This window comes from Panthera uncia (genome assembly GCF_023721935.1).
Source record: "Panthera uncia isolate 11264 chromosome E2 unlocalized genomic scaffold, Puncia_PCG_1.0 HiC_scaffold_19, whole genome shotgun sequence".
Lineage (NCBI taxonomy): Eukaryota > Metazoa > Chordata > Mammalia > Carnivora > Felidae > Panthera > Panthera uncia.
Genome location: NW_026057588.1, coordinates 11,785,827 through 11,796,426, shown reverse-complemented (window position 1 = coordinate 11,796,426; position 10,600 = coordinate 11,785,827). Strand labels below are relative to the sequence as shown.

The following is a 10,600-nucleotide window of genomic DNA, read 5'->3' as shown; positions in this document are numbered from 1 at the left end:
CCACCTCGCTGGGCTTCTGGCTTCTGCTCTGCCTCCCTACAGTCTGTTTTCCATGCAGCAACCAGAGTGAGGCTTTTAAAATATCAATCACAGGAGTGCCTGGGTGGCTCAGTCGGTTAAGCATCCGATTTTGGCACAGGTCGGGATCTCGTAGTTTGTGAACTCGAGCCCCATATCCAGCTCTTCAGGCTCTGCAGTGACATTGCCTGCTTGGGATTCTTCTCTCCCTGCCTCTCCCCCACTTGAGCTTTCTGTCTCAAAATAAATACATAATTTTTTTTTTTTTTTTTTTTAATGTCAGGGGCACCTGGGTGGCTCAGTCGGTTAAGCGTCTGACTTCAGCTCAGGTCACGATCTCGCGGTCCGTGAGTTCGAGCCCCGCGTCGGGCTCTGGGCTGATGGCTCAGAGCCTGGAGCCTGCTTCCGATTTTGTGTCTCCCTCTCTCTCTGCCCCTCCCCCGTTCATGCTCAGTCTCTCTCTGTCTCAAAAATAAATAAATGTTAAAAAAAAATAATTAAAAAAAAAAAGTCAAAAGAGGCGCCTGGGTGGCTCAGTCAGTTAGGCGCCTGACTTCCGCTCAGGTCATGATATAGCTCGTGAGCTCCGCATCAGGCTGTGCCTTGACAGCTCAGAGCCTGGAGCCTGCTTCAGATTCTGTGTCTCCCCCTCTCTCTGCCCCTACCCCGCTCTGTCAAAAATAAGTAAACATCAAAAAATTAAAAAATAAATAAAATAAAATAAAATGTCAATGACAGATTAAAGAATCACAGAAAACAAACACAATGTGTGGATCTTGTTTAAATTCTGATGCAGACGCAACAAGTGTAATAAAAAGATATTTATGGGATACAATGTCCGGCATATAGCTTCAAAATCATCTGGGAGGAGTGGGTGGGGGAATGAAACATTGGCCATCAATAGATAATTGCTGATGCCAGCCACTTCTATTATTAACAATTCTAGGGGCGCCTGGGTGGCTCAGTTGGTTGAGCGTCCGACTTCAGCTCAGGTCATGATCTCACACTCCATGAGTTCGAGCCCCGCGTCAGGCTCTGTGCTGACAGCTCGGAGCCTGGAGCCTGCTTCAGATTCTGTGTCTCCCTCTCTTTCTCTGCCTCTCCCCTGCTCATGCTCTGTCTCTCTCTGTCTCAAAAATAAATAAAAACATTAAAAAGAATAAAATAAAAACAATTCTATTCTCATGCTTTCTGTATGTTTGAAATAAAACATTGTTCTTACAAATGAAAAGCAAGATATGCAGGGGACAATGGCAGAAATGTGATAATGTGAAGAAATGACTCTTGGGGCGCCTGGGTGACCCAGTCGGTTAAGGGTCCGACTTTGGCTCAGGGCATGATCTCACAGTTGGTGGGTTCAAGCCCCACGTGAGGCTCTGTACTGACAGCTCAGAGCCTGGAGCCTGCTTCGGATTCTGTGTCTCCCTCTGTCTCTGCTCCTCCCCTGCTCGTTCTCTGTCGCTCTCCATCTCTCAAAAATAAATGAACATTAAAAAATATAATAATAAAGTAAAAAGAAATGACTCTAAAGTTTGAAAGTTGTGATAATGATATTTTAGTTGTGTTTCAAAGAGAGAGAGTCCTTATTTTTTTTTTTAATGTTTATTTATTTTTGAGACAGAGAGAGACACAGCATGAACGGGGGAGGGGCAGAGAGAGAGGGAGACACAGAATCGGAAGCAGGCTCCAGGCTCTGAGCCATCAGCCCAGAGCCTGACGCGGGGTTCGAACTCACGGACCGCGAGATCGAGACCTGAGCTGAAGTCGGACGCTTAACCGACTGAGCCACCCAGGCGCCCCGAGAGTCCTTATTTTTTAGGAACACAGGTTTAAGTGTTTCTGGATGAAATGTGTGGAATTTGCTTCAAAATAACTCAAGGGACTTAATGGGGGAGGGGATGATGGAACAAAATTGGTCATGTGGGTGATGGATTGGTGAGGGGCTGGTTATACTCTTCCCCTTCCTTTCTTTTGGTCATGTTTGAAATTTTCCATAAACTAAAACAATTTTTTAAAAAAGAGTATATTGAGGCCCCTGGGTGGCTCAGTTGGTTAAGCGCTTGACTGTTGATCTCAGTTCAGGTCTTGATCTCAGGGTCATGAGTTCAAGCCCCATGTTGGAGTCCACACTGGGCATGGAACCTACTTTAAAAAAAAAAAAAAGAGAGAGAGAGAGTATATGAAGACCTAAACTAGTTCATGCCACTTCCCATATTTAAAACCCTTCCTTGGTTTCCCACTAAGCTAGGCCTCTTTCTAATTCCTTGACCTCAAGTTCTGTATTGTCCCCAACGTCTATCTACTCATCACAGAGAACTTCTGGCTGTTAATCCTTTCCAGCGTTTATTTGATACAGATTTATTGGACACCTACCCTGTTCCGGACAGAGGGTGAACAAGGCAGACAAGTTGTTCGTCTTAACAGGGAATACATTCTAGAGGACAGGAATACTGTATTAAGTGCCTACCAGGGAGATGTGACAACAGAATAATGAAGGGAAGGGAGCATCATGAGCTACGGTGGACAGGGGAGGCCTTCTGCAGTGGTAATATTTGAAATGAGATCAGAGTGGGGAGTCAGACAAATACGTTGATGGAGGAATGACCTTGGGGGAGGGGGAGGACATAGGGAACCGCCAGTGCAGAGGCCCTGAAGTAGGATGGACCATGGGATGTACCAGCCCTGGAAAGAAGGTGAGTTTGGAGGATGGAGGTAGGAAAGATCCCCTGAACGCAGCATGTTCCTTCCCACCTTGAGCTCTCTGAACTTGCTATTCTGGGACAACTTTGATTCTATCATGGCCTATTTCAATGCACAATAAAAACAAAAAGTAATATTGGTAACATGCATTGAGCACTGTAGGCACTGGTCTAAACTTTCCATTGATTACTGAATTTAATCCTAACATCCCAGAAAGATGAAGGGACTTGGCCAAGGTTACACAGATAGAAAGTGGCCAAGTCAAGATTCCAAACTGGTTACCCAGGCAATCCGGCTCCAGAGTTCGAATAACCCTACACCTAACACCCAGGGCTCCCAGGACTCGCCAGACCTTATCACACTGAAGACCCACCCATGCAGGGCATTTTTATGGGCACTTCACGGTCATTCTGGTGCTGGGCGGGAAAGTGCACCGTCATGGCCCGGGGAAGGGTGCCAAGCGTGGCACCCAGGGCCTGGCACCAGGAGATCCAACCCTCCCAAGAACTCCCGCTGGGATATTTCGGGAACCGCCGTCCCCCTCCCCTTACCACATCTGGGCCGGGGCATTGGGGTGGGAGGGGCTGAGATTCTTGAATCACCCAATGGCGAAGGGTGCCGGGGGCCTATGCAAATAACACATTTTTTATTGGACCTCAGCTCTCTCTGAACCTGGAGTCTCACCCCGCCCACTCACGGAAAATTGGCCTGACTTCTTTGCAAAAGCCTTGGGCAGACGTTTCTTGCAATTCCCTCCGGAGAGTGAACTCAGGTTCCCAACGAATTCTCGAAAGGAAGGGGGACACAGAGAGGGAAGGTGCCTATGCTGGGCAGTGTCTCAGTGATCTCGAAACCCAGTTTCCCCGAGTTAGGTCCTGCACGTGCTTGACTCCACTCAGCCACCGTAGGCCCCGCAAGCCGCAGTACACTTTCCTATAGCCCTTAGACTAGCTCCGCGCTTGCTCACCAACTTGCCTGCCTCGCGCACCCACCCCTTCGATTTCTTCTCCCGCGGCAGCCTCAGCTGGCCGCGACTGCGCATGCGTACTGACGCCCCCACCGGGCCCCGCGTGGGAGGAGTGGATGGAAATGAGGCTGGGCAGAGCAACTCGCGCACCCTCCCTCCCCTCCCGTCGCTGGGCGCGCGCCGGGAGGTGCAGCTCCGCCGCGTCCGAGGGCAGCGCAGCAGCTGCAGCGGCCGCTGCGGGAGGGGCCCGGAGCCCCGCCCCCGGGGAGGGGCCTTCCGCAGGTGAGCCGGGCTCGGGTCCGGGCCTGGATGCCTGGGTCTTCGGGAAGTGGATTGGGGGCTGGACGCCAGGATCTCCCGGAAAAGAATCGATTGGAGTCCTGATGCATAGGTTCCGGAGGGACTGCATTGGTGCCTGAGCCTTGGTAGGGTGCATTGGTGCCCGAATGCCATGATTCCGAGGGGTGCACTGAGGCCCGGACGCCTGAGACCCCGAAGGAGAAATCCATTAGGCGTCTCTTAATCGCAAGACAGGCCACATTCTTTCTGCATCTCCCTCCAGGTCTCCCCTCTACCCTCCACGCTGGGGATGAAATTTAGCAACAAGAAGGAAGCAGTTCACGCGGCGTCCATGGACGGAGACTAAACCGCGACTCCGGTAAAGCTACCTATTGGAGGTGAATCCCGCCCACTGAGCTCAGGCTCCTCCCCTGGGACAGAGTTGTAAAAGACCCGCCCACCCCGCTGGAAGGCCCCTCCCCTGGGTCTGAGTGGCTTTGGAGCCTATTTATATGGCCCCGCCCATTCCCGTCTTAGTTTCCACTGCTGGGAGGTTCTAATGGGGGGAGGTCCCGCCCACTGTGGATCCTGGCTTCGGCAGCTCTGCGCTCAGGACAGCCCCAGAGTTTAAGTTGTAGAGGCCTCGCCCACTCCGTTCAAGGGCTCCAAGCCTGGGTCTAAGTTGCAAAGGGTCACGTTTGCATAAACCCCCGCTAGTTGTGCTTTTAGGCTCCGCCGGCCCGCAAGCAACACCTGCCCTGCCTTTGGATTCCAGACTTAAGACCTCGCTCCTAAAACACTGGTCCGTGATTTTAGGCCCTATAGCCTATCCCCATCAGCCTGATCATCACCGGCGTGGCCTAGCTCCCTCTGGGTTCCTGGGCCAGCAAGATGCTGGAACGAGATGCGGAGTCCGCGGCCGGGGACACGGATCCTAGTCCCACCGGCAAGGAACCTATAACCAAAGGAGGAGGTGAGAGCAGTCCCGCCTGTGAGTAGGGGGCATTCTACAGGAATTGGGGCCAAGAGAATCACATTTTGAGGGAATCTCAGGGCGAAAGTTTGAAGGCCTAAGGTGATGGCCATTTGGGTTGCTCCGAATCGCGTTCTGGGGAATCGTACTATTTGGCGTTGGGGAAATTCAGTGATCATTTTTGGGGCTCAGAAAATTAAAGGAGGCTCAGGGGGTTTGCTATGTGGAATTTCAGGGTGATCACTTGGGAATGTACTAGAAACGAACATCTTAGTAGCTTTGGGGTTCCAGCTCCGTAACCCTTTGGAGCCCCTTAGGATGATCATTTGAGGAATCTCAGTATGGCCCTTGAGTGTCCAGATACACTCCAAGTATCAAGGCTGGGACGGGGTGGGGGGCGGGGGAGGGAAGCCTGGCCTAAATTCAGGTTGTTGGCTGATGCCTGGAGCCCTCCTGTCCTGTAGCTCCCCACCAGGGCTCGCCGCAGAAGCCCAGCCAGTCGGTTCCCGGGCCTGCCACGTCCGCGGGGGCGCCTTCTCGACCCCGCCGGCGGCCCCCGCCCCAGCGCCCGCACCGCTGCCCCGACTGTGACAAGGCCTTCTCGTACCCGTCCAAGCTGGCCACGCACCGGCTGGCACATGGCGGCGCCCGCCCGCATCCGTGCCCCGATTGCCCCAAGGCCTTCTCCTACCCCTCCAAGCTGGCGGCTCACCGCCTCACGCACAGTGGTGCCCGCCCACACCCGTGCCCACACTGCCCCAAAGCCTTTGGCCACCGCTCCAAGCTGGCCGCCCACCTCTGGACCCATGCGCCTGCCCGCCCCTACCCGTGCCCGGACTGCCCCAAGTCCTTCTGCTACCCCTCCAAGCTGGCAGCCCACCGCCACACCCACCACGCCACCGACGCCCGCCCCTATCCTTGCCCGCACTGCCCCAAGGCTTTTTCCTTCCCCTCCAAACTGGCCGCCCATCGCCTGTGTCATGACCCCCCCACGGCGCCGGGCAGCCAGGCCACGGCCCGGCATCGCTGCTCCAGCTGCGATCAGGCCTTTGGCCAAAGACGCCTCCTGCTCCTTCACCAACGCAGCCACCACCAGGCTGAGAGCCAGGGGGAGCGCGAGTGAGCCCTCCCCTTGGCTCACAGCGCCCCCCTGCCGCCAGCCCAGGTCAATGAAGAGGTGGCATTTCTAAGCTGGGCTGTATGGACTTGCCTCTGCTCCACTCTGGGCTCAAACTTACCGGGCTGAGGACTTCTGCTCACCTGTTTGGGGGAGGGAAAGGTGTCACCCATAGTTAGCACTGGGCCCCAAACTATGGGTTTGGAGCTGTGGGTTGAAATCAAGTCCTGGCTCCGGTTTTTTCCCTCCTATTCACAAGGCAAAAGTAAAAAGTCTGCTAGCACCGGGGGTTGGTGAGGAATGTGGGGAAACAGGGTCTCTCCTTATTGTGAGTTAAATTGGTGCCTGCATTTTGGCCGTTTTGACTGTATCTATAAAAAATTTTAAATGCACACATGGTCGTGTCAACTATTCCACTTCTAGGAACTTATCCTGTAGATAAACTCAGCACGTTGAAATAGGCATAAGGGTAAGGATGTCCACAGTGGGATGGTTGTGGCCAAAGATGGGAAACAATCCAAGCTAATAAATTCCCGTAGGGCCACAGAATGGACTATGTTGCTGTAGGAGAAAAAAAAAAAAAAAGTCTGTACAGATGGGGAAAGAGTCCCTAAATATACTAAATAGTGAAAGCAAGAACAAAGGGTATACTACCAAGAGTTAAAAAAAAATTTTTTTAAGTATTTATTTTTGGGGAGGTCACAAGCAGGGGAGGGGCACAGAGAGGGAGACACGGGATCTGAAGCAGGCTCTGTGCTGACAGGCTGACATCAGCGAGCCTGATGCAGGGCCCGAACTCCCGAACCTCGAGATCACGACCTGAGCTGAGCCGAAGTCGGACACACTCAACCGACTGAGCCACCCAGGTACCCCAGTATAAATTTTTTTTAAAGCTCAAGCTTTAGAGCCAGCCCTGACCCACTACTGGGGGACCTTGGACAAGCTTTGACACTTCTCTGGAGTCAGATGCCTTATCTAGAACATGGGAGTGTTATAAGGCCTTTAGAAGGACGCAGGCATCATCTCTGGCAGTCACTTCCCTCCTGAAGCCTGTTTCTCCTGCTATAAAGGAAGAATGAGCTAACCTGGAGCTGCCCTTCACTCTACAGATGTGTATTAAGTGCCCACAGTGTGCTGGCCCCTGCCCAGGGTGGTAGGAACACACCAGTGAACAAGACAAGCCTGGTCTAGTGAGGGAAGCGGGCACTAATCAAGTAGGGACCAGGGCGCCTGGGTGGCGCAGTCGGTTAAGCGTCCGACTTCAGCCAGGTCACGATCTCGCGGTCCGTGAGTTCGAGCCCCGCGTCAGGCTCTGGGCTGATGGCTCGGAGCCTGGAGCCTGTTTCCGATTCTGTGTCTCCCTCTCTCTCTGCCCCTCCCCCGTTCATGCTCTGTCTCTCTCTGTCCCAAAAATAAATAAAAAACGTTAAAAAAAAAAAAAAAAAGTAGGGACCAAGAAAAGAAAAAACAAAAACAAAAACAAAACAACTAAAGCGGGGCGGGAGGTGGGGGGGTAGGGGAGGCAGCCACCACCAAGAATTATTTCAATGTTGACATGGCCAAAGACGCCATTCAATGAATGACATCCGTGGCATGGGCTTGGGAACAGGCCAGTGAAAGAGAACCAGGAGCTCAGAAACAGACCTGTGCTTACCGGGGGTCCTGACTCGTGACAATCCCCACATTGTCCATGAGGGCCTGACAGTATATGTTTGTAGGTTTTGTAGGCCACGGCATCTGCTACAACTACCCCCACTCTGATGCTGTGGTACAAAAGCAGCTGTACATATTATGATACATGGGTGAATGAGTGTGGCTGTGGTCCAGTAAAACTCTGCAGAAATAGTAGGTGGGCTGGGTGTCGCCCATGGGATGTCGTTTGCAGATCTCTGCTGTCGGTGAGTGGGGAAAGGACAGGCTAATCTGTGAACCAGCTGAGAGGTACGGAAAAAAAACCAAGTGGGACCCTGTGGAGGCAGAATAATGGTCTCCCAAAGGACCCCCCAATAATGGGTCCTTCCCAAAGAGGCAGAATAATGGTCCCCAGGCAGATTAGGTCCCCCCTAATCCCCAGGACGGGAGCATGTTAGTTTACACATGGCAGAAGGGACTTTGCAGATGTGATTAAGGATCTTGGGCGTGGTTAGGCAGAATACTGGCCCCCCAAAGATGTTCACTCCCTAATCCCTGAAACCCACAAATATGCTAAGGAGAATTATGGATGAAGGAATCAAAGTTGCTAATCGGCTGACTTTAAAGGAGGGAGATTATCTATCCCCTTGAGATGGGGAGATTATCCTGATTATTCCAGCCCCCCCCCCAACATAACCAGAGGTGTCCTTATATGGGAAAGAGGGAAGCAGAAGAGTCAGAGGCCATGTGACAATGGGAGCAGAGACTGGAGGGATGCAGGGCCATGGGGCAAGGAATTCAGGCAGCCTCTAGACACTAGAAAAAGTAAGGAAATGGATCCTCCCCGGAAGGCACACAGCCTTGCACACCATGATTTTAGCCCACTGAGACTGATATTGGACTACCACTGACCTGCAGAACTGTAAGAAAATAAATTTGTGTAGTTTGAGGCCCCTAAGCTTGGGATAGTTTGCTACAGCAGCAATAGGAATCTTACAGATCCCGGTCTCATACCATACACAAAAATAAGTTTCTGGTGAGTTAAGATTTAAGTTGGGAAAGCAAAACAGATGGAAATAATAAAGGAGAATATCTTAGTAACCTCAGAGGTACAGAAGGAATCCGTACGACACGAGAAATGCACATCGTAGAGGAAAAGACTGGTAAATTTGACCATAAATCAAGTGACAACTATGACAAGAGATACAAGAAGAGTGTATATATACCTAGCACATACTATTATATAGAGGGTTAGAAAAGATATGTTTGAGGAGGGAATGTTTGGGTTCAGATCCGAAACGTGTGGATGGAATGAGAGATGCTTTGTGGAAGTATCCAGCATAAGGGGTAGGACTGAGCAGGCAAGTGCAAATTAGCGGGCCGCCAGACCACAGTCCACTCAGCAAAGCCTTGGGGGAGGGGTGGGCGAGGGTGAGGATTCAAGTCCTTCCACACCTGGAAGTGCGGTTTGTATCAATGTTTACATACAGAGCTGTTCTGGAAGATGCCCTCTGCAGCAACCACAGCACCATCCAAGTTTCAGGAATGCAAACGCACTTGAGGGGTGTTGATCTCTGGTCTAAACGTCATTGTACAGGTGGGGAAACAGGCCCGGAGAGATGGGATTTGCTTGTACCCAAACAAGGCCAGCAGGCCGGGACCTGATGAGCCAGGGTGGATTGCGTGTATAGCTCAGGCCGGCTCCTGCCCGAGGGCCTTTGCACTTGCTTTTCCAGACCTCCCCTACTTCTCACTGCAGAGGAATTCTTCCTGCAGAGGAATCAGTCCCTTGAGATGCCTCCCCCGCTGACCTTATCTAAACCACGCCACCCTGCCCATCACTGTAACACTGCCCTGCGTTATCTGCCTCACACGTTTATCACTGCTCAATGCTGCAGTCTCTCTCCCAGAGGAATGTCACCCCGTGAGTGGGGCCTCATGTTTTTCACACTGCAGTTCCACGGCCTCACCCATAGCGGGCGCGGTGGGCAGAACAATGGCCTCCCAAAGACATCCACATCCTAATCCCTGGAACCCGCCAATATGCTATGTGGCAAAGGGGAATTACGGTTGAAGAAATCAAAGCTGCTAATTGGCTGACTTTAAAACATGGAGGTTATCCCAGAGTATCCAGGTGGTCTCGAGGTAAACACGAGGATCTTTTAAAGGTGGCAGGAGTCAGAAGAGTCAACGTCAGGGTGATGTGAAAGACTCCCCTTGCCACTGCTGGCTTTGAATACAGAAGGGGAATTGGGGATTTGGGGAAAAGACAAGGAAGCAGATTTTCCCCAGAGCTTCCAGAAGGAACACGGCCCTGCCTACATCCTGAGTTTTAGCCCAGTAAGACCCGTTTTGGACTTCACACCTCCAGACCTGGAAGGTTCTACATTTCTGTTGTTTTAAGACACCGGGTTTGGGTTAATTTGTTACCTCTGACTGCCCTTTGCTCTGCTCAGACCCCTTCCTGACCTCCCTGGCCACAGGATAATGTCCAAGCTTTTCGACCTGGCGTTCACAGACCTTCGGGACAGCCCCGTCCTCTTGCTTTCTGCAGTGATGTCACTGTTCTCTATCTGTACGCTCTACTACAGCAGCCACTGAGCACTTGAAGTGTGGCCAGTGTGGCCGAGGAAGTAAATTTTTCCTTTCCTTTCAGTGCAGTTCATTTAAATAGCTACCTGTATCCAGGGCCTACCGCGTTGGACAGCACAGCTGCAAGGGCTATGTCCACCCTTCCAGACAGATCTGCCCTTAAAGTCTCTTAAGCAACTGCCCCTGGGGAGCCAGGCTCGTTCCCATGTCCTGCCCTTGGCCTGCGCCATGGCCTCTGCCCAGAACACCATCCCAGCTCCCGCCCAGATTCTTTAACACACCGCTCAGTTCCCAACTTAAATGTGGTGCAGGCTTGAAGGGG

At 52.0% G+C, this 10,600-nt stretch overlaps 1 protein-coding gene across 3 annotated transcripts; it reads left to right on the top strand.

Moving 5' to 3' along the window:
• The first annotated feature begins 3,849 nt into the window (after positions 1-3,849).
• ZNF575 (zinc finger protein 575) lies at positions 3,850-6,576 on the top strand. Of its 3 annotated transcripts, none has more exons than XM_049620975.1 (3): positions 3,850-4,343; positions 4,781-4,937; positions 5,402-6,576. In XM_049620975.1, the coding sequence occupies exons 2-3, from the start codon at positions 4,856-4,858 to the stop codon at positions 6,058-6,060; spliced, it is 741 nt and encodes a 246-aa protein (XP_049476932.1). In that variant the 5' UTR covers positions 3,850-4,343; positions 4,781-4,855; the 3' UTR covers positions 6,061-6,576. The 3 variants fall into 3 exon arrangements, with proteins under 3 accessions (XP_049476932.1, XP_049476931.1, XP_049476930.1); XM_049620974.1 differs by having other exon boundaries at positions 3,850-4,362; XM_049620973.1 differs by having other exon boundaries at positions 3,850-4,937.
• The last annotated feature ends 4,024 nt before the right edge of the window (positions 6,577-10,600 follow it).